General features: G+C 41.8%; 1 protein-coding gene across 2 annotated transcripts in view; it reads left to right on the forward strand.

Annotated features, from left to right (window-relative positions):
- The window catches only part of cblb (Cbl proto-oncogene B, E3 ubiquitin protein ligase), a 37598-nt gene that overhangs the window by 9336 nt on the left and 8617 nt on the right, over positions 1–19645 (forward strand). For both annotated transcript variants that reach the window (XR_010166779.1, XM_063895172.1), the window contains exons 5-12: positions 2577–2733; positions 10199–10320; positions 12851–12988; positions 14379–14466; positions 14745–14876; positions 16768–16968; positions 17850–18041; positions 18520–18879. Coding sequence is in view for 1 of the 2 variants with exons in the window: in XM_063895172.1 (XP_063751242.1) it covers positions 2577–2733; positions 10199–10320; positions 12851–12988; positions 14379–14466; positions 14745–14876; positions 16768–16968; positions 17850–18041; positions 18520–18879 (1390 nt within the window). In the remaining variant the exon portion in view is untranslated. The remainder of the gene's footprint in view (positions 1–2576; positions 2734–10198; positions 10321–12850; positions 12989–14378; positions 14467–14744; positions 14877–16767; positions 16969–17849; positions 18042–18519; positions 18880–19645) is intronic.

The raw sequence follows: 19645 nt of genomic DNA on the forward strand, positions 1-19645 counted from the left end.
TATGGCTAATGCTTGTTGTTAAAGCTTGGCTTTACATGTTTAACCCCCTAACCCTGTCTACCATAAAACAATGACCCAGGATATTCAAAACACTTCGTGATTCTAGCACAAGCAGGCCAAGCTGCCATGTCCCAAATCATGTTTGCTCAACTTCCATAACTCAAACTAATTAAACACATATTCTATGGGGTCAGATCAGTCTCATAATACATAAATGCACACAGAAGGATTCACACTTGTATTTTCAATGCACACACAAATGTGTTCCGTTTCACATACATGTAAATAAAATCCAAATACAGAAAAAAGTTTTACATGTGTATTTTTGATCCACACGTATTTGTTTTCCGTGTCAAACCGCTGAACCTGCATACACAAACCGCTCTCTGTGAATGGATCGCTGTGCATTCGTGTGTGGGTTTTTTGAGAGTCCCCTGACGCTCACCCGATTCCTACTTGTAATGTTTCTATCCATAGCCAATCAGATGTTTCCTCCATTCTAAGCCAATCACATGAGCGCGCCCTCAGGAGGGTATGATTTTTTGCATTCATGACGTAGCGCTTCATACGCATTTTGCGCTGTCCGGAGCTGACAGGTCAACTTCAACATGGCGTCTAGCACAAGTGTATGTGGTAAGTGTCTCTGCGTGAATGATTCAATATGTTTTAGTTATGAATTCTTGTGACGTTAGTGATGTGTAACTGTTAGCATGGAAGTAATATGGGTGGCAGGTTAGCTATATAATGCTAATAGGACCTTAACCGGTTAATCCTGTTTAACCGTCAGCTCTAAATGTTCAATTCCACTCCATCATTTAACACAATGGAATAGATTTTTGAATAATAATTTGAGCAGGAAACTTTGGATTCATTCTTGAATGAAAGAAGTTAAAAACATTTATAGCTAATGTTAGCTATTTAAGGTAATAATCCTAGCTAGTCTATTAGCATTATGCTAATGCTATGCTATATAATGCTATAGCATTAATTAAAGCATAATGCTATAGCATTATATAGCATACTTGCCACCCATATTACTTCCATGCTAACTAACACATCACTAACGTAACAAGAATTCATACCTAAAAATATTTAATCTTTCACACAGAGACACTTATCACTTTCACTTTTGCTAGGCGCCATGTTTAAGTTGACCTGTCAGCTCCGGACAGCGCAAAATGCATAAGAAGCGCTACGTCATGAAGGCAAAAAAATCATACCCTCGTGGGGGCACGCTCATGTGATTGGCTTAGAATGGAGGAGACATCTGATTGGCTATAGATAGAAAACAAATATGTGTGGATCAAAAAATACATATGTAAACGTTTTTTCTGTATTTGGATTTTATACAATGTGTATGAAACGGAACACTTTTGTGTGTGCATTGAAAAACATTTGTGTGGATCCTGAAATACAAGTGTGAATCCTTCTGTGTGCATTTGTGTATTTTGAGACTGATCTGACCCCATAGTATTCTATAGTGTTGTCACATTTGTAAAACGCTTTTGTTATTTTTTTTTATTTTTGTGATTAATTCATTTGTATTGATTAAAACATTTTTAAAGTGTGTGTCCCACATTTGATTGTCCCCCGTTAGTCTGATTTAAATTTCCCAGGCCACTTACTATTTTTATATTTTTATGACTCAAGAAGAAGAATTTATTTTGTGCAGGAAAACGATCTACAAGAAACATTCATTCAAAGTTGTAAGCATACGACATAGCATGTGACATAACAGGGCAACTGTGTGGGCTGTGAGGCAATGTGGTTGTATTTCAACCAGAAGGTTGTGGGTTCGATCCCAGCCAGTGTAGTCAACATGTCAATGTATCTTTGGCCAAGATACTGAACCCTGAGTTGCTCCCGATGGCCAACGATCTTTGAGTGTGTGTGAGTGTTAGCTTCCCTAGAGCAAGGTGTACTGCTCTGTATGAAGTAGATGTAAATTACTTGTAGTATGTGAAGCACTTTGAGGGGTTGTAGAGACCTGATAAAGCACTGTATAAGTACCATTTAACATGTCCTGTCTGTTATGCTTATTTTTACTGTAAACTGATTTTTTTGTAATTAAAAAATGTGGTTAAGATATTAATCAAATAGTAGTGATACCCAAATTTAGCATAAAAAGTCCACCCAGTTACTGTTTTCACACATTTTGACCATAATGTCATAAGCTGGAGCAAAATGTTTTTCTAATACAAGCCATCATCAAGATTAAATATATAAATCATTAAAACATTTTTTTTTTATTAACTTGGTTCAAATGGCACCGAATGCTAAGAATGGCCCAAAAATGACACGACCACACTGGACACTTCTGTGAAGAATCAGTTGAGGGTGACACACCTTCTCATAGATTTAAATGAGTATAAAAGTACCACCTTATCTGCTCGTATTCATTTCAGCTGTAAACCCAACAGATCAGGTCACACATGGTTCTATTGACGGAAACTCTTCCATTGCTATGGTCATGTACATTTGTATAAATGTAGAAGTATTGTTCGATAAGATACCTTTTTGTCTTGCAAGGATGTGAATGTTGGCTTTTATGATGATCATTTGGGACTTTCTTGTAGGACAATAGTGCCTTGGAAGGTCTTCCGTCAGTGCCTTCATGAAGTACATCCCATCAGCTCGGGCCTGGAGGCCATGGCCCTCAAATCCACCATCGACCTCACCTGCAACGACTACATCTCTGTCTTTGAGTTTGACATTTTCACACGTCTCTTCCAGGTTGGTCATAATAAACTAACATATGGGACACTCTGTATGTTTTCTTTCACAAAATAGCCGGTGATAAAAATGAGTGTGTTTGTATCCGTTTGCAATGAAGTTGCACGTTCCTTACCTACAGCTGCTCGGAAAGGTAAAAAAGATGAAGATGTCTCTATGTTTGCCAGCTAGTTTGAATTTCACCTTTTCTAAAACCATTATTGAAACCTAGGGCAAACATATTTAATGTGGCTTCGCCTTCATAAAAGCCTTAACATGTTTATGGGAGCATTTGCACTCGTGATGCAGGGACTGCAGCATGGCGACCGTGTTTCAGCAAATGTGCGCTTGGTCTAGCTTCTAAACACAAGAATCTAAGTTTTCCTACATATTTTTGCTCAAAGTAGGAGAGGCACATTTTTCAGACTTTGACAAGAGTCAACACATGCTCATTTGAGTCCTTTGTGTGATGTGCTTATGATGGCTCAGCAGATTTCGATTATAGCTAACGATTCACTTAAATGGAAACTTTGTAGGAGCTACTCCAAATACTGCTGGAGTTTGAAGACAGCAGAATATCTGACAGTGGATAGTTGTGGTTAGTTTACTCAAGTGTAGTCTTTTATCCAATCGGAATCCATATGGATGTCAGCCTTATGATTTGCTGGTAAGGAGTCCTGATGGGAGTCAGGTCTGGGACCAGAGGGCCAGCATGAAGGAGAAAATGACTGGGTGAAGAAAGTAGGAAACTTTGTAACAGTTCATCATGATTATATACTGCAATCCTCTCAGGACACATCTTCGGCTGTGCTTTTTCATTGGTGAGCAGTGTAGGGCAAGTTTCTTCCAAGATATAATACATTATATATTCCTTATTACTGTCTTTTTAAAGTTATAACTTATATTACATTATTACTGTCTCTGAACTGTAATGCGATACACTACTTTTGAGTTACTTTCACCAAAATAATCTGGCTTTAAATGCTAAAATGTAGGTTATTGCAGCTGATTATACCTCCAGTGAAGGGCGATGTGGTTTAGCATAACAACTGTGTCAGCCCTTAAGGCTCCTATCAACTTGTAATAGGCACAGTGAAGGCTTATGACCAATCCAATATGTATCAATCATTGTCAGAATCACAAAAGCCACGACAGCTTTATCCGACTCTTTGGCAAATGTCTATCTGGCAGTACATGCTGAAAATTAGGAAAAATAGCTAGAAATTAAACTCATGATCCGTTTAAGTGGGATAAATAATATTGGATACTGGTAACATTACGTCGCTGTTTGTTATTAATAATATGTTAGTGGAGCCTCTCTCTGCACGGCCCAGTAACCTACTGTATATGAACGAGTCTCTATGGCAACGTTAGCTCACCTTGTCATTGGTGTGTTAACGGGGATTTTGCTGACAAGCTTTCTAAAAGCTGGCGATTCCACAGCTGACAGAGGCTGCATATCCACGAGTCTCTGAACTTCTCTGGGTTCAAGCAGCAGACAGAGAGAAAGTTACTTTCTGTTGCTTTGGCCTGCGCGCACTTGTGTGTTTTTTCTCTGAGCATGCACCTCTCCCTCATGCAAATGTGGAATCCGTTTCTGCAGCTTTCTTAGCCAATAGTAAACAGACTTACTGAGTTACTATTCTACCTGCACAATCGTTTCTCTGGGGTCGTAATGTCTTGTGATAACACCACATCATTTCGGGTTAAAATGTGTTGTAACTGCATTACTGAGAATTGTAACGGGTATTATATTACCCACATTAAATCAGTAATGCGTTATATTACTGCGTCACAGCAAAAAGTAATATGTTATTCTTTTGTAACGTGTTACACCCAACACTGCTGGTGAGTGCATAATTTGTTAACTTTAGGTTGGTCTGCATTAAACTGCTGCTGCTTTCATGAGTATTTATTATTAAATCCATGTAACACAAATATGTGTGTGACTTCCTGCCTCTTTGGGCCATTATCCAGTTTACAGCTCAAATCAACAACAGAGTGATCAGGGCCCAGAGACAGTTCCAGTCCCCATTAGGTTTTATTTCCTCTGCCAAACCAGCTACTAAGTGAGGAGCAAGCCAATCCTTGTCCCTGGGGAGTTTCAGCTAACAGGCAGGATGGTGGAGAATGTGTTCATTTACCTTGGAGCCAACTGGCCCACTCTCCGCTGAAGCCCTCCCAAAACAATAACCCACAGCTTTATGCTCTTAATTAAGGCATCTGATGTGAACAGCTTATCTGTCAATGGCAATATTTGTTTGAGAATATCTACATATTAATGCAGAATCTCTGGATTTAGACATCTTAATAATGAGATAAGATAAGATAAGGTAGGATAAGGTGTACCTTTATTAATCCCCGTGGGGAAATTCAAGTGTTTATGCAGCAACAGAGAAGAGGAAAAACAGTACAGGTTCACACAGGGATATGAAACACAAATTTAAATTAAAAATTAAAAATGTTAAATTCCCAAAAATTATATATACAGATAAGTAACAAAGTATTGTTAAAAACATACAAATGTACAGTGGGGCAAAAAAGTATTTAGTCAGCCACCAATTGTGCAAGTTCTCCCATTTAAAAAGATGAGAAAGGCCTGTAATTTTTGTCATAGGTACACTTCAACTATGAGAGACAGAATGAGAAAAAAAAATCCAGGAAATCACATTGTCTGATTTTTAATGAATTTATTGGTAAATTCCTCTGTAAAATAAGTATATGGTCACCTACAAACAAGCAAGATTTCTGGCTCTCACAGACCTGTAACTTCTTCTTTAAGAGGCTCCTCTGCCCTCCACTCGTTACCTGTATTAATGGCACCTTTTTGAACTCGTTATCAGTATAAAAGACACCTGTCCACAACCTCAAACAGTCATACTCCAAACTCCACTATGGCCAAGACCAAAGAGCTGTCAAAGGAGACCAGAGACAAAATTGTAGACCTGCACCAGGCTGGGAAAACTGAATCTGCAATAGGTAAGCAGCTTGGTGTGAAGAAATCAACTGTGGGAGCAATTATTAGAAAATGGAAGACAAACAAGACCACTGCTAATCTCCCTCGATCTGGGGCTCCACGCAAGATCTCACCCCGTGGGGTCAAAATGATCACAAGAACGGTGAGCAAAACTCCCAGAACCACACGGGGGGACCTAGTGAATGACCTGCAGAGAGCTGGGACCAAAGTAACAGAGGCTACCATCAGTAACACACTACGCCGCCAGGGACTTAAATCCTGCAGTTCCAGACGTGTCCCCCTGCTTAAGCCAGTACATGTCCAGGCCCGTCTGAAGTTTGCTAGAGGGCATTTGGATGATCCAGAAGAGGATTGGGAGAATGTCATATGGTCAGATGAAACCAAAATAGAACTTTTTGGTAAAAACTCAGCTCGTCGTGTTTTTGGTAAAAACTCAGCTCGTCATGCTTTGGGGCTGTTTTTCTGCAAAGGGACCAGGACGACTGATCCGTGTAAAGGAAAGAATGAATGGGGCCATGTATCGTGAGATTTTGAGTGAAAACCTCCTTCCATCAGCAAGGGCACTGAAGATGAAGCGTGGCTGGGTCTTTCAGCATGACAATGATCCCAAACACACCGCCAGGGCAACGAAGGAGTGGCTTCGTAAGAAGCATTTCAAGGTCCTGGAGTGGCCTAGCCAGTCTCCAGATCTCAACCCCATAGAAAATCTTGGGAGGGAGTTGAAAGTCCGTGTTGCCCAGCGACAGCCCCAAAACATCACTGCTTTAGAGGAGATCTGCATGGAGGAATGGGCCAAAATACCAGCAACAGTGTGTGGAAACCTTGTGAAGACTTACAGAAAACGTTTGACCTCTGTCATTGCCAACAAAGGGTATACAACAAAGTATTGAGATGAACTTTTGTTATTGACCAAATACTTATTTTCCACAACAATTAGAAAATAAATTCTTTAAAAATCAGACAATGTGATTTTCTGGATTTTTTTTCTCATTCTGTCTCTCATAGTTGAGGTATACCTATGATAAAAATGACAGGCCTCGCTCATCTTTTTAAATGGGAGAACTTGCACAATAGGTGGCTGACTAAATACTTTTTTGCCCCACTGTATGTGTGCAGAAAGAGAGTGCAGGTCAAAGTTATTGTGCAAAAGTGCAAGAGTGCAGCTTTATGTGCAGTCCGTTTATTGTCAGTGAGTCACATGGTTAACCCCTTGTTGTGCAGCCTGATGGCTACAGGCACAAAGGGGTTTCCCAGGTGCTTAGTGCTGTGCCGAGGTGGGATGAGTCTGTGGCTGAACGTACTCCTGATCTTCACTAGCTCTGCATGGAGGGGGTGGGAGGGGTTATCCAGGATAATGTCCAGTTTCCTCCTCGTCCTCCCCTCAGCCACCTCCTCTAGATTGTCCAGTTTAATCCAACAACAGAGCTAGCCTTCCTCACAAGCTTGTTCAGCCTGTCAGCATCCCTTTTGTTGGTGTTTCCCCCCCAGCACACCACAGCAAAGAAGAGCACACTGGCCACCACAGACTGGTAGAACGTCTGCAGCAGCCTCGTGCACACGTTGAAGGACCTGAGTCTCCTCAGGAAGAACAACTTGCTCTGTCCCTTCCTGAAGAGAGCATCAGTGTTGTCACTCCAGTCCAGTTTATTGTTCAAGTGCACTCCCAGGAGCTTGTAGCTGTTCACCACCTCCACCTCCTCCCCCCTGATGGTGATGGGGGTTAGAGACCTCTTTGTGCTCCGCCTGAAGTACACCACCAGCTCCTTAGTCTTGCTGATGTTGAGCTGGAGGTGGTTGTTGTCACACCAGCCTACCAAGTTCTTCACCAGGGCCCTATACTCGTCTTCGTTGTCATCTGTGATGCAGCTGGCGATGGAGGCGTCATCGGAGAACTTCTGTAGGTGGCCTGAGCCGGAGTTGAAGTGGAAGTCAGAGGTGTAGAAGGTGAACAGGAATGGTGACAGCACAGTTCGTTGGGGGGCTCCAGTGTTGCTCACCAGCACATCATACACACTGCCCTGCAGTCTGACATACTGAGGTCTGCTGGTAAGGTAGTCAGTGATCCAGGCCACCAAGCTGTGATCCACCTGCATCAGGGACAGCTTGTCAGCGAGCAGGTGTGGCTAGATTCCGTTGAAGGCGCTGGAGAATTTGAAGAACAGGATTCTTGAAGAGGATTCGTGAGCTTTGCGGCTTCTCCAGGTGTGAGTTGGCTCTATGCAGCATGTAGATGAGTGCATCCTCTACTCCGATGTTGGTTTGAGATACTGCAGGATAAGTCTCTCAAAGATCTTCATGACATGAGAAGTCAGATCTACTGGCCTGTAGTCTCCTGGAGGGCTGGGGCGTGTTTTTCTGGGCACGGGAAAATGCAGGAAGTGTTCCAGATCTCAGGTACCTTCATCAGCTTCAAAGAGAGACTAAAGAGGTGCTGAAAAGCTCCTGCTAACTGTCCGGCCCACACCTTGAGCACCCGGGGGTTGGCGTTGTCTGGCCCCCTGGCCTTTCTCATGGTGATTTTCGAGAGCGGATTGCTGACCTGTCCGTGATTATCGGAGGTGTGAAGCTGCTGGAAGTGTCACCCAAGAGTGGGGTTGAATGGGGAGCTGTATGCCTCTTTAACATTAGCATACAACAGGACCAGTCATCATTCAGAAAAAAATTAATTGAGCTGGCAGGTGAGGAAGTGCAGACACTTTTCCACCAATATAAAGAAGGTCCTGCCGATGTACTTTCAGCACATCAGCTGAACACACGTTGAATACATGTTGGACCATGTTTATTCCCCTTTTTGACATGGATATAAAGGTCTTCCTCGCCTTCAGCAAATCAGACCACATATCACTGCTGCTGCTGCCTGCTTACAGGAAGCTCAAACGGAGCAGACCAGTGACACTGACTATACAGCACTGGAGTGCGGAGTCAAACTCAGGCATCTTCAACAGGCCACTCCTGCAGTCTGTAGTCCCCACATGTTTCAAACACTCCACCATCGTTCCTGTCCCCAAAAAGACTAAAACCAGCAGCATCAATGACTACCGCCCAGTGGCACTCACTTCCATCATCATGAAGTGCTTTGAGTGGTTAGTCAAAACATTCATCACCTCCTCCCTCCCTGACTCCCTGAAGTTTGCCTACAGAGCAATTGGGTCCACAGACGACACCATAGACCTCCCCCTCAACCTCCACACTGCCCTCTCACACCACATGTGAGAATGCTTTTTATTGACTACAGTTCAGCTTTCAACACCATTGTGCCCTCCAAGCTCAACATCAAGCTGGGGGACCTCAGGCTTAACAGCGCCCTCTGTGATTGGATCCTGTGATTGGATTCTGTCCTGACGGGTAGACCCCAGGCAGTGCATCCTCCACCCTGATCCTCAATACCGGAGCCCCTCAAGGCTGCGTAGTCACCCCTCTCCTGTACTCTCTGTTCACACACGACTGTGTGGCCACACAGAGCTTCAACACCATCATGAAGTTTGCTGACGACACGACCGTCATCGGCCTGATCACCGGTGAGACGGCGAACGGAGGGAAGGTCGAAAACCCTGACATCTTGGTGCCAGGATAACAACCTCAATCTCAACGTCAGCAAAACCTGACCGACTGCATCACAGCCTGGTACGGCAGCTGCACCGCTCTCAGCCGTAAGGCCTTAAAGAGGGTGGTGAAAACAGCACAGCACATCACCAGGACAGAGCTGCCATCCATGGAAGACCTCTACTCCTAGCGGCTCAGTAGGAAAGACCACAGGATTATCAAAGACCCCCATCACCCCAGCAACAAACTGTCCTGTCTGCTGCCGTCTGGCAGGCGGTACCGTAGCATCAGGACAAAAACCATCAGACTCAGGGACAGTTTCATTTCACAGGCCATAAGACTGCTAAACACCTGAGCTTGCACAATTTTTATATATTGTTATTTTCTGCACTATTTTATGTTATTTAATTCTCTTAACATAGTATGTCTTGTAACTGCACTGTTGAGGAACCTGTGATAAGTTTTTTGTAGTTTACCGTAGTTGTGTAAATGACCTCACAATATATCTTTGAATTTTGAATTGAACTTGAATCTGGTTGTTTTTGCTTGGCTGTGCAAAGTAGTAAAGTTTCACATAAAGCACTTACTTACTTGACTGCTAAGCATGTTATGTAGTCCTCTTTTTGACCTTTGTTTAATTTGTTCCGCAGAAAATCTTAACTAGTTTAATAGATCCAAAAACTACTGGCTATAGTGCACAAGCTGCTCCCTAAATGTTTATCTTGCTATATATCAGGATGCTCAGACTCAGAATCCTCTCTTATTCAGTTTATATATTTTTTTAATCATTTGATGGCAGCCAGAGAATTCAGTTTCAGTGTCAACATACTGTGACATTAATATGTATGTCTCTTATACGGGCCCAATTCCATGACTGAAAATGAATTGTGCTTTAAGAATAGATCATAAATGCATGTTTGATATTATTAAGTTTAGGTAAAACAACATTTGGTTGGTCTTTTTCAGCCATGGGGATCAATTCTGAGGAACTGGAACTTCCTGGCAGTGACGCATCCGGGCTACATGGCTTTCCTTACCTATGATGAAGTCAAAGCCAGACTGCACAAGTACATCAACAAGCCTGGCAGGTATAGCGACTATGTGTGTATTTTAAATGTTTTTTTTAATATTCTGGCAGAAAAGCGCAAGCACGTCGCTTCATCAAAAAAGCCATTGCCGAAAAGTTCAGAGATATTAAACTAGAAGCCTTCTGAGTGGCTGCATGCTGAGTGGTCTGAGCGCTCTGAAAATGACGCTTCTCTCTAGGCTGCATGCTCTGTCCTCATTAGGAATTCAAAAGAAATTAAAAGAAAAAACGCTGGTGCTCTGAAAAAACTATGAGCAAAATCAGCCATATTCATTATTTGAATAATGGTATAATAACTTGATTTAGAATAGTGCTTTTTCATATCTATATGTTGGTATGACGGTGATAAAACAACGCAAACTCTATGTATGCTTAAACCTGATAGAGTATTAATACAACTGATGTGTTATGCCATCTTAGTCCTGAAGTCACTGGAACTTTAGTTTGTTTTATTTCACTGGCGAATAACAAATGGTCCTATGGATAGATACAACCCCTTTTTGCACATGCAATGTAACCCTTAATAACCATGACATGATCCAGAGGGAATTTATGTGGGAACGCAAATGTCCAAATCATTCAAACTGAACTTCAAATATACCCCATTACAACTAAAATGAGCTCCGGTCAAGGTCAGCACTGAGGCTCGTGTTGGTTCAGAGTTGGTTTAACTTGTTTGACCTCCTTAGAACCTGTTTGCTTTTCCACTGACTAGAGCCCAAGTAGAGCCCCGTGTGACGTCACTGCGTACCGTGCTGTTTTTCTCAGGCAGCGCGGATAGCCTTCGTAAGAACTATGGCTGACTGTGTCAGAGTTGCGCTCATATCGTGCTAGTTACTTAGACAGCCAGATAAAATTGCAAGCACGACTTTTTCAACAACTTTCTACTCTCCTGGAAAAACTCTCCCGTCATCATTGTACTCATCATGAACTGCTGTTCGTTACGTAAATCCCGCCCAAGCCTCTGATGTAAGCTACCAACATATATCCACTGGGAAACAGTTGGTGCCCGAGTTGAACCAATTTCCAGGTCTGAGGGTCCATGCCTCTGCAATAGAAATATGTTACATTCTAAACCTCCCTGCCTCTTCTTACCCCTTATCACTTACAAAAGTGAACATACATACTGTAAACATGGAATAATATCTAAATAGACTGTTTTTGCTTTGTGACATTGTGAAAACTGACAAAATTATTTATCTTCTTAAGTGTCTTAGCTCTATGCAGTTATATTTGTAGAAAAAAACATTGAGTGAATTTCCGGGCCATCCTTTTTTTAAAACAAGTTAGTTTTTTGTGTGTGGTTTGATCAGATTTGATAAGGATTGATTCATTTGGAATTAAATTCTGAAAATGTGGGACATAAATTGTTTCCTATAATTTCATGACAGAAATGTTTAATCTACAAAAAATTATCTCTCTTTGTCAAATAATAAAACACTTTGTCCATGGAAAAAAACAAAACAATTGGCTGATTTAGAAAAAGGTTTTTCAAAGCCTTTGACTAACGTCCCCTCCTGCTGCCTCTTCAAGGACCCAAGCAGTCTGCCTTTGTTTTCTCCTTGATTTACCTGAGCCCCTGCAGCTTCAGGTCAGGATCCAGTTTTCATTGATAGTCTCTGTATGTGCTCATTATAATTTGACAGTATTGGTTGCTGATGTGAATAACTATAAAACTCAAACGCAGAGGATATCAGCGAGAAATAAATATTCATTTTATTTGTATGAATCTATCCAATTTGCATATGGGATTATACTTGTCATAAACAGGTCATGCTTGGTTGTCACACCCCTGAGCACACCTTCCCAAAGCTACTTATTACTGCTTTATGATTTCAAAAACATATCATCCCCTTGTTTTGCTGTTGTCACTTTTTTTCCCCCCACGTGGCTAATTACTGGTGTGGTGAACAGAATAGCTTGAAAATATACTGTATATTTTTATAAAACAGTTCTTAATAAGACATTGCTTTTTCTGCTTCTATAGCCAGGAGCTGAGCTTTGCATGCCTTGTGTTTAGTGTGGCAGCGTGTAGAGCCGAGCAAGTAATGACAGGACAAGAAATGTGTGGGGGAGGGCTGACACACACACACACACACACACACACACACACACACACACACACACACACACACACACACACACACACACACACACACACACACTGAATATTAGATTTTGAGAAAACAAGACAAAATAAGGCTGTATCTTAAACGTATCTTGTCTGATCTTTTCTTATCCAATATCGAATATAATCATGAGACTTTGTTAAAAATCAATCTAAAATAGTCAATAAAAAGCGAGTAGTTTAGTTAGATTAGGACTAGTCAAAGTTTTTTGGATGTTATAGTTTTACTTCTCTTTAAAAACACAGCTTGTTATTATTGTAAGTTCATTTCAACACTGACAGACTTTGAAGGAGTTCTTGAGACAGATTGAGTCCAGAGGGAACTTGATATTCTTATATCTGTTGTATTTTGTTGTTTGGTTTTCCAGCGTGTTTTTGACAAACCTTTGGTCCTTTCTAACAGTTACATCTTCAGACTGAGCTGCACTCGGCTGGGTCAGTGGGCCATCGGCTACGTGACCAATGATGGCAACATACTGCAGACCATCCCCCACAACAAGCCGCTGTTCCAGGCTCTCATCGATGGCTACAGGGAGGGCTTGTATGCAACCTATCACACACACACTCTCTCCCTCTTTAGCTCTCACTGTGTATGAGCAATGATCACCTGTCTCACTCAGTCTCATCTAATTTCTTAAATGTTCCTCTCTCATAGTTCCTCTTGAAGGTGCTATATATATATTTATATATATACAGTATATATATATATATATATATATACTGTTTGTATATATACACAGTACAAAATTAAGAGACCACTTCAGCATTATCATTTTCTCTTGTTTTATTATTTATAGGTATGTCTTTGATTTAAATGATTTATTTTTATTTTTCGTATGCTATTTTATAAACTCCTGAAAACATGGCTCTGTGTTGGACTTCAACAGACACTGGAATGGCTGCCAAAGAAGTAGAGATTGAGATTTAACAACATTGTGGAGTGGTCTCTTCATTTTTTCCAGAGCTGTATGTATATGTGAACTAACAACACAGAGCAACACTGTCAGCGCATACATGTACGAACAAAGCGTGGTGAAGAGTTAATGTATGTACCTTTATACATGGAGTAAAGAGCGCAATCACAAAGCAAAACTTAACAATAACAACAACCGTCATGCCTCAGCATGAAAACACCAGACTGTATATATAAGGAAACACTCGTCACCGTCGTTACAATTGCAATCGATCCAGCAGATCAATAGCCTAAAGGTTAAACACAGACGATCATCATAAACTATACTTTCGCTCACCAAAGCTCCAGTAGAGGGTCAACTTCCTTGATTTTCTGTTTGTATTATTTACCGCTGCCCTTCATGACTACACTTTTCGCAGCACACACACTTACAGCCAATCAGCTCTGACTTATGAGATGACATTTTAGTGATGCTGCGAGCGCTTTGCCGCTTGTGATTATTTTTTTACTGCACACACTGAATAAAAAAATCTCAGCTCAATAGGCTCACTGTGGACACTAATCAGAAGAACTGGTCCGAAGCAGCAATGAAGAGAGGACTAAACATGATCTTAAAATATGTTTGAATATATATTTTAAACATATTTTTGGAATTATTCTTTTAAATCTGCTGATCATAGGTAGGCCCCCACTAAACCAACACAGTGTTGTTAATTTGCCCACAAATCAATATGAAATGTATGTCATTTGACTTTCCTTACGTATTGATGGCATTTGTTGACCGCCTCCTCACTCTGCTCCATGGTGTGCACTGCTCAGTCACACTTTGGGCTACTGTTCTACATTATTCCTACATTAAACCTAGACGTGATATTGGCTTTTAGCTTGCTCTGTTGTGCTCTGGTTTTAGCTACCTTACTTTCTGTAATTTCCCAAAACATGGCTTTGATCCAAATGTTTGGAGCCAATATCTGTTCGTTTGTAACCTTACCTTGTAAACTTTTCTTGTCATTCGCAGCTACTTGTTCCCTGATGGTCGCAGTTACAATCCTGACCTTACTGGTTTATGTGAGCCAACGCCTCATGATCACATCAAAGTGACACAAGTGGGTGTGTGTGTGTGTGTGTGTGTGTGTGTGTGTGTGTGTGTGTGTGTGTGTGTGTGTGTGTGTGTGTGTGTGTGTGTGTGTGTGTGTGTGTGTGTGTGTGTGTGTGTGTGTGTGTGTGTGTGTGTGTGTGTGTGTGTGTGTGTGTGTGTGTGTGTGTGTGAAAACATGTTTATGGACGCATGTAGTGGATGTATACTGTATTTCTGTCTGTACTCTTCTTTGGTTTGATACATGAATCATTAGATGAAGAACAGCAGCTTGCTCTGTCTAAACAGGAGCAATACGAGCTGTACTGTGAGATGGGCTCCACCTTCCAGCTGTGTAAGATCTGCGCTGAGAACGACAAAGACGTGAAGATCGAGCCCTGCGGTCACCTCATGTGTACTTCCTGTCTAACAGCTTGGCAGGTATCGTGATCAACCTGACTGCATAAACTCCTTTCAAAGTCAAATCTCTGAACACATGTACAAGGGCCAGAGTATTCTTCATGTCCACATCCCCCAGGTAGCATCAGCAGGATATGGCAGACATTTGTGCTTCATTTTAACTTGAGCAGTCTTGTTCCCAGCAATCGTTTGGTATTCTTACGATAAATGTACTCTTAATTAAGCCGTATGATTCTCTCAATGGAAAATGACTGAGGAATGAGTTAAAGAACAATGAATGGAATAACAAAAGACCCATTCAAATGTTAACTGTATGGGTATTAAAGGTCTATGCACATCAGATTATCAACTGTGACCAAAGTTTAAGTTTGCCTAACTCTCATAGCGACATGGATTTTGACCAGCTTATATACTACAACAGCATTATAGAAATTCTAAACTTCAGTTATGGTTTTCAGAGGCATCATCTGAACATGTCTCTGAAATATTTCAGCTACAGTATTGGACAGCTTTGGGTGGCTTTACTTTGCACACAGCTGTAAGTTTAGAGCGCAGTGTTTCCAGAGTCTGGGCAGCACCCACAGTAACAGTGTGTGTTTGTCATACTTCCTGTTATGACAACTCGACATGACCCTGCCTTCTTCCACAACCTCAGTCAGTGACTGGGTGATGTATGCCAGTGTGTGTGAATATACGTGTGCTTCAGCAGTGAGGTATTTTCCTCCACATTAGTGAAACTGTGAGTCAGAGAGAGAGGGAACCCGTTAAGGTCTTGTCTCGGTTGCGGTTCCATATCTTTCCTCTCTCTGTATGAGTCAGCTGGGCCGGCTCTGACGCTTACTCCTCTGTCACAGCTGGCTCATGCTCCATGTAATCCACATCCTGTTAGTTTTTGATCTCTCAGAGCATAAGGTACATAAGACTGTGTCCTAGTTTTAGATCTTAGTTTTAAGTCTTTTATTTACATGACTGTATGTTTCATTAGAGGATAAGGTTTGTGTATCCAACTAATGATTGTGTCAAGTGCCTTAGAAAGAAACAGTAAGGCACCAGGGTGATGTGGATGATGTTAGAAGCTGCTCCAATCAGAACCTTTATTTAGAAATGGATAGGATGACTGAATGCAAATGAAAGAAGTGCACAATCTATAGTCTATTTTTCTGCCACCGTAAGACTGTTAACAGTAGTTGTAGCATATGTTCAGCAGCAGGTTTTTGGAGCTTTGAGCAGTGGTGGTATAGACCAATCCAGAGCTAAAAATACAGTTTGAATGAATCCAAATAATGGTTAATGTGTCTGCTGGATATGTTAATGTAGCAAATATTTCTACATATCAATGTAGTGTGCTCCCGCCAAGGTCCCGACCATATGTGTATTTTGTAAATTGTGTGCTTCTTGTATATTTTTTGTATCTTGGGTGTGATAATATTAAGCTGTCTTTGGCTCTTTCTGCTGTACAAATGAAAATGTCCCCTCTGTGGGACGAATGGTATTCTGACTCTGATTCTGATGGCCACCCAACTTCAGCTATGTTCTCTGATAAAGTGCCTTTGATTGTAGGCCCTTTTATCCTCTTATTTATGAACCCTGCTGTATATGACAGAGGCTGCCATGTGGAATATGTACATGTAGCCAGTGAATGCTGTAAAGTCACAGAACAGTTTTCCCTGAAGAATATAAACAGAAACATGTGTCGTGTCAACAGAGTCCTTTCATGAGTCGGTGGGACATGAGAGTAAGATATAGGGCGATCACATCGCAGCACATAGCCTTTCCCATGTGTGGCCCAGCTGTGTGTTGGAACAGCCTTCCTATTGGTGGCTGATTTTTCATGTTCTCAATCCAACAGAAAGAAAGCCATGCTCGTCAGACCATTACAGGAAACTGAAACTCTTTCCCTTATCTGTTCCAGGAATCCGATGGTCAGGGCTGTCCGTTCTGCCGCTGTGAGATCAAAGGCACTGAGCCCATCATTGTTGATCCCTTTGACCCCCGAAATGAGGGCAACAAGTGCTTCTTCCTGGACCAGCTCAGCTGCCCCATGCTGGAGCTGGATGATGATGAGGATCGAGAGGACTGCCTGGTCATGAATGGACTGGCCAACATCCGAAAGGTAAAGACGGGGGATCTCCGCTGCTGGTGGATCAGCTGGTAATCCGGTGGGCGGCCAGAAGAAATCACAGTTGCTTTTTCTTTTAGTTGTTTGTAATACATGGAAAAGTCCAGGGCAATATTTATCAAACTCTGAGAAGGAATGCTCTCCTGAGCAGTGGCAGGGTAACCTTTAAAAAGGAACGCTCAGTGATCACATGATCACTGAACACACACACTCAAAGAGCCAAATTTAGGCGGGATAACCATGCTTTTATTTACAATTTCATATGTTATTCTAGAAAAAATTGATTGTGAGGCTTATATTTTATTAGTGTGAAGTCTTTTATAACTTTAATAGCAATTAAATGTGAGCTAAACACACATAGCATATATAATAAAATTGATTCATTAAGGTCAATTCCTAAAATTAAAATGTAAAAGAAGCTAATCTAGAACAGAAAGGAACTTTATCAGAGAAAAAACGTAATAAGGAGAATTTAGAATTACAGTAACAAGTGCACATGAAAACTAATAGCAAACCAAATCAGTGCCATCCTTTTATTTGTTTTATTTGCAACGCTGATATATGCAATAAATGAGATATCCTTTACAAATCAAATGCAATAGTCAGCTAAAACTACATTTCACTTTCTTCAGCGAATATGTCAATCATATGTTGTACAGTCAGTCCAGAACATGTTTTAAAAGGTTTCTTTTTTGTTATCAGACAATTAAACTTTTATTATTATTATTTTTATTGCCACCTGCTTTCACCCATCCGAAGATCTCTTGCATCTAGGGGACTTTGAAAGTATTTGATCCGTAGTGTATTGGTTTAGTCTCTGATCACAGTGTGTGAAGGGAAAGCTACACAGCTGAGGTTCTGTTCTCTCCTGTCAGCACTGTGCAGAGCGGCAGAACTCGCCCATGGTGTCTCCCAGCTCTTCCCCTCTCAGCCAACACAGGAAGGTCCACGGGGGAGACCCCCACAGCGTGCAGCATCTCGGCCTCCCCCCTGTCCCTCCAAGACTCGACCTCATCCAGAAGGGCGCCATCCGCTCTCCATCGGCCAGCCCCACCGGCTCCCCCAAGGTCACTCATTTTATTCCCTAGATTCAAAAATCTAAACTTAATATATGTCATAGTAATTTGAAACGTATTTAATATAAAAGCAAAGGTTATTTTAAGGTATAGCTTAAAATACTATATAAGATGTAAACAGAGGAAGCCGTTGGTTAGATGAAGCACAGAACAGTACACACATGAGGAGAGCAGCCTGCTGTGAAGCTTCACCAGCACGGTTCAGGCAAAGATCACTTTGGGTTGACAGCTCTAAACTGCCTTGAAGACTTGGGGCCACACTGGATGGCATTCACTGGGCTATCTTTGCATTAGTGTGTTTTATCTAGATCTCCTTCAGTGGCGCTTCCACAGTGTGCTCACCAGTCTTCCTGCAACACACACACTACACAATGAAACACAGAGAGGTGTGTGATCTACAGATGAGGCTCTGTCCTGGATTGTCTTCTATCATTAAATTAAAACCCACCACATCTCCTCAACTCTACAGTCTTCACCAGGCATGTCCAGGAAGCAGGACAAGCCCCTCCCAGCACCACCTCCTCCCCAGAGGGACCCACCTCCACCCCCTCCACCTGAGCGTCCTCCACCCATCCCCCCAGAGTCGCGCCACTCCTGGGTTCCAAGTTCTTCTCCCTCATCATCTTCTACCGGCATGCTGTCAGACTCCCAGCCCCCTCCTGAGACAGGGGGTCCCATAGACAGTCACAGGGCAGGATCAAAGCCCCCGCCCCAGCTCCGGCACACCGGCCCCTCTCACCTGAATGGAAGACCACTCAGTTTTCCCTCTGCTGGATTTGGGAGGTTCCATTTCCGAATGGAGGGGGCTGGAACCTCAGAGGGATCAAAGGTAGGGCTTAAAGATCTCTTATATCCTTAAAGGGTAGTTTGGGTGTTACTTATGGTACTTATGGTGGTATCCATAGTTGGTGTGTTATTGCCAAAGGTGTGGACTCGAGTCAGACTCGGTTCGCTGGAAACGGTATAGCAGGTAGTCATCACTTTGTCTAGAGTTATAGCCTTAATATCCACAAAAGGAGCAGAAAGGTGTGTAACTCTGTATCTTCACTGATGGATGGCAGCAGTGTTGCAGCGGACACCGCTTCTCTTTATTTATTTTGTTGTTCTACAACGAGTCACTTTTGAACCTACACTGATTCTCTTGCCTTCACTGCTCTGCCGGTTCATCTAACTTACTACCATAAACTCTGTACTTATTTACCACCACCGAAGAAAACGCGTTCTTCTTCTACTGCTTTTTCTTTTGTCTACTCATAGGCGCAACCTTGTGGCGAAAATAGAAACAACAACAACCACATCAATACTGCTGCTTACAACACAATATAACACGTAGATGTGAATGACATTAGAAATGATTAGAACCAACATTAAATACAAATAAAGATAGATTGTGGGGTCTCATGTTGTACACAGGGGAAATAAAGATTCTTTGTACAACCTCAGGGATCTTATTATTAATCTCCTGAATGAACCGTTACAGTGGCCTAAGCTTACTGTTTAGAAAATACACGATACTTTACCAGCAGGGAGAACAAATTAATTAGGAAATGATTAATATGACTAATAAAGAGCAGTTTGAGCTGCAATCCGAGAAG

The sequence above is a fragment of the Eleginops maclovinus genome, chromosome 11 (genome assembly GCF_036324505.1).
Source record: "Eleginops maclovinus isolate JMC-PN-2008 ecotype Puerto Natales chromosome 11, JC_Emac_rtc_rv5, whole genome shotgun sequence".
NCBI classification, from domain to species: Eukaryota; Metazoa; Chordata; class Actinopteri; order Perciformes; family Eleginopidae; genus Eleginops; species Eleginops maclovinus.